Source organism: Ambystoma mexicanum, chromosome 5p (genome assembly GCF_040938575.1).
Source record: "Ambystoma mexicanum isolate Mex_15411 chromosome 5p, UKY_AmexF1_1, whole genome shotgun sequence".
In the NCBI taxonomy this organism is placed as follows: Eukaryota; Metazoa; Chordata; class Amphibia; order Caudata; family Ambystomatidae; genus Ambystoma; species Ambystoma mexicanum.
The window spans coordinates 726,320,825-726,323,820 of NC_090930.1; the positions used below are offsets into that span (position 1 = coordinate 726,320,825).

At 50.8% G+C, this 2,996-nt stretch overlaps 1 protein-coding gene across 1 annotated transcript; it reads left to right on the plus strand.

The window, feature by feature from the left end:
• The first annotated feature begins 1,785 nt into the window (after positions 1–1,785).
• On the plus strand, positions 1,786–2,772 carry GPR119 (G protein-coupled receptor 119). The gene has a single exon (XM_069613797.1). It carries the CDS (start codon positions 1,786–1,788, stop codon positions 2,770–2,772), a length of 987 nt encoding a protein of 328 aa, XP_069469898.1.
• The last annotated feature ends 224 nt before the right edge of the window (positions 2,773–2,996 follow it).

Consider the following 2,996-nt stretch of genomic DNA (forward strand, 5'->3'; position numbering starts at 1 on the left):
TTCCCTGATCTTCATTGCTTCGTTCAGCCTTCTCGTCCCAGTGTTTCCATACAGATGGGAATAATAAGCAGTTTTGGGTATTTAATTCCCTGAATATTGAAAGATATTATTAGCAGGTTTTATTGTTGTTTGAAGGGGTCTACCACAGTATACCATAAAGGCATGAGGAATTGAGGGGATGTTAAATTACTGTTTGTTACATAATATTGTGAAATTACTGGGGCGTTATGAATTTCATAAAGACATCCTGGTATGGGGAATATCATGTCTCATCTGGCAAATCACCCTTGCTTCCATGAGGGTCACCTCCCTCAACGGAAGTAGTGACAATATTGCCAGATTATTCACAGTTCACTCTCGTTTGGCAGATGTCTGAGGGTAGAGTAGGCACTTTAGAATCTGCTCATCCTTGTACTTCTGCAGGGGAGAAGTCAATTCCTCACACCACCTGTGAGCCGAAACTATTGCATTGTAGTACAGCTAGAAGGGAGATGACTTGTGGAGGGACACACAGCTGATCGGTGATGTTTGGTTATTTATACACCCATTGACTGCCCATTGACATCCTACTCATTATGGCCATTCCCACCCACTAACTTCCTCTCCCTGCCCAAAACACATCCTCCCGGCATCTCTTTAAGCTATCTCTGTCAACCAGTAACATCACACTTTATCCTGCAAGTGTTATTTATAAGCAGTTTCCTGCACGGTAATAGCTTAATTGCAGCGCTCAATGGCTACTGGTGTAATAAAAATGTCCCAACCAAGTGTGTCTTCAGCTACTTAATTTATATTGGCCCCTTTCACTAAAGTCCTGTTAAAAGCATTGATAAATCCAATAGTTTTGCTTGTGTGTAGGTATTAAATAGACATTTGCCAGGAACTGCTATCACATGGCAAGTAATCACATTGTGTCATTTGTTGCCATTTTACGGCCATGAAGTACCATTATCAAGGCCTGGCAACTGCCTACACAAAAGTCAGAACTGTTGGCTTGCCAATGCTGCTTCGTTGTGCCATGAGCCTCAGGGTCTCTCTACCTGACGATTGAGTAAACCCTATCCAGTGATGCCATCCAGTTTATGGATGTATTCACCTTGCTTACACAGGTGCTTTGAATTGTTACCTCTCTTGCATGCAATGGCACCAACTACAATAATAGAATACAGTAACCGAAAATTCGTAGTTAAATTAAAAGAGGTGGAATTGAACAGTGGCGGATTGGTGGTGACCCTGCCAGCTTCCTGATAAAATGAATAGCAGGAGTCGGTGCTTAGGCTAACGCCCGTTCCTGGCTGCTGGGCTGGCAACGTTGCCAGTCAGGAAGGGAGGGACCAGCATCTGTTCACAAGACCTGGCGGTTCGTAGACATTTCCATCCTCAGTTCGGAGGGAGAGGGCGCCAGTTCAAGGACTCTTCACCTGCGCACGCCTACAGCTCTGCTACAGAGCGGACTGTCAACCTGGCCGCGTTTAGACTGTGTTGGCGTGGGTAGGCACTCTCCTGGGTACTCACTGACAACCACTTAAAAACGGCAGACTGGGCACGCCGACCGAAAACGAGCAGCAAAGATGGCCCTGATAAGCTCTAGTAGAGGAGGCCTCCTTTCTTCGGATAAACCTTTGCGAATGGCCTGCGCACGCCTTCTGCGGTTGGACATTTTACCACCGACTGCCACCCGCTATGCACACATGTGATGTGCAGGCTTCAGCTCTCTGCATTGCACTGCTTGGACACTGGCTTCTGGGTGCGGACTCCCGGCTGCGCATGAAGCGCTATGCGGCCATGGATTCTTTCACCTTCGGCGTCGTCCTGAGTTGCCTGTCTTGCCTCATCCTCGCCAGCAACGGCATGATGGCTCTCGCCTTGATCCTGCTCATTCAGAAAAGCGAGTCCCGGGGCCTGTGCTTCGTGCTGAACCTGGCCGTGGCCGACTGCTTCATTGGCATCGCCGTCACTGGCATCGCCACCCAAGAGTTGTCAAACACCAACGTGACGGCGGAGCGCCTCTGCGCGCTGCGCATGTCCTCCATCACCTGCCCCTCCGCCGCCTCCATCCTGACCATGGTGCTGGTGGCCCTGGACCGCTACCTGGCCATCAAGCAGCCCCTGCGCTACCTGCAGGTCATGACGGCCCCAGTGGTGGGCGCCTGCCTGGCGGCCCTGTGGGTCATCTCGGGCTTCTTCGGGTTCCTCCCAGTCATGATTGAGAACTTCCAGCACGAGAACTACGACGGCAAGTGCACCTTCTTCAACGTCTTCCAGCCGGCGTACATGCTGACCGTGTTCAGCGTGGGCTTCTTCCCCGGCATGCTGGTCTTCGTCTACTTCTACTGCGACATCCTGAAAATCGCACGGCTGCACGCCCACCAGATCTGGGACATCGAGCAAATTGGCCCAGTCTTGCCCTGCGCCAACCTGCACAACGCCCATGACATCAAGGCCATCCGGACGGTGGCCATCTTGATTGGCTGTTTTGTACTGTTCTGGTCGCCCTTCTTTGTGGTGAGCATAGTGCAGGCCGCCTGCACCGAGTGTGCCCTCTATGAGGTGATTGAGAAGTACCTATGGCTGCTGGGCCTTGGCAACTCTCTGCTCAACCCGCTCATCTATGCCTACTGGCAGAGGGAGGTCAGGCGGCAGCTGTACCACATGTGTCTGGCAGTCAAGCGGAGGGCCCTTTCGCTGCTGCACGTGGAGAGGCCGCCCCGCATACCCAGAGGAACTGAATGTCACCTGAACAACATCTCGCAGCCCCAGCTTGAAGGATAAACCGAGGTAAGGGGCTGCTGCCTTCCTGTCCCACTGTATCCCAACTCTGTGTTCTCTTGTGAGCTTCCAGTCCATCTTCCTTCCTGTCCCACTGTATCCCAACTCTGTGTTCTCTTGTGAGCTTCCAGTCCATCTTCCTCTTCACTCTTTTTGTATGACAATTTCTATTTCTCAATTTTTAGTTTTGACTTGATACAGAACTCATCTATGATATCGATATTGAT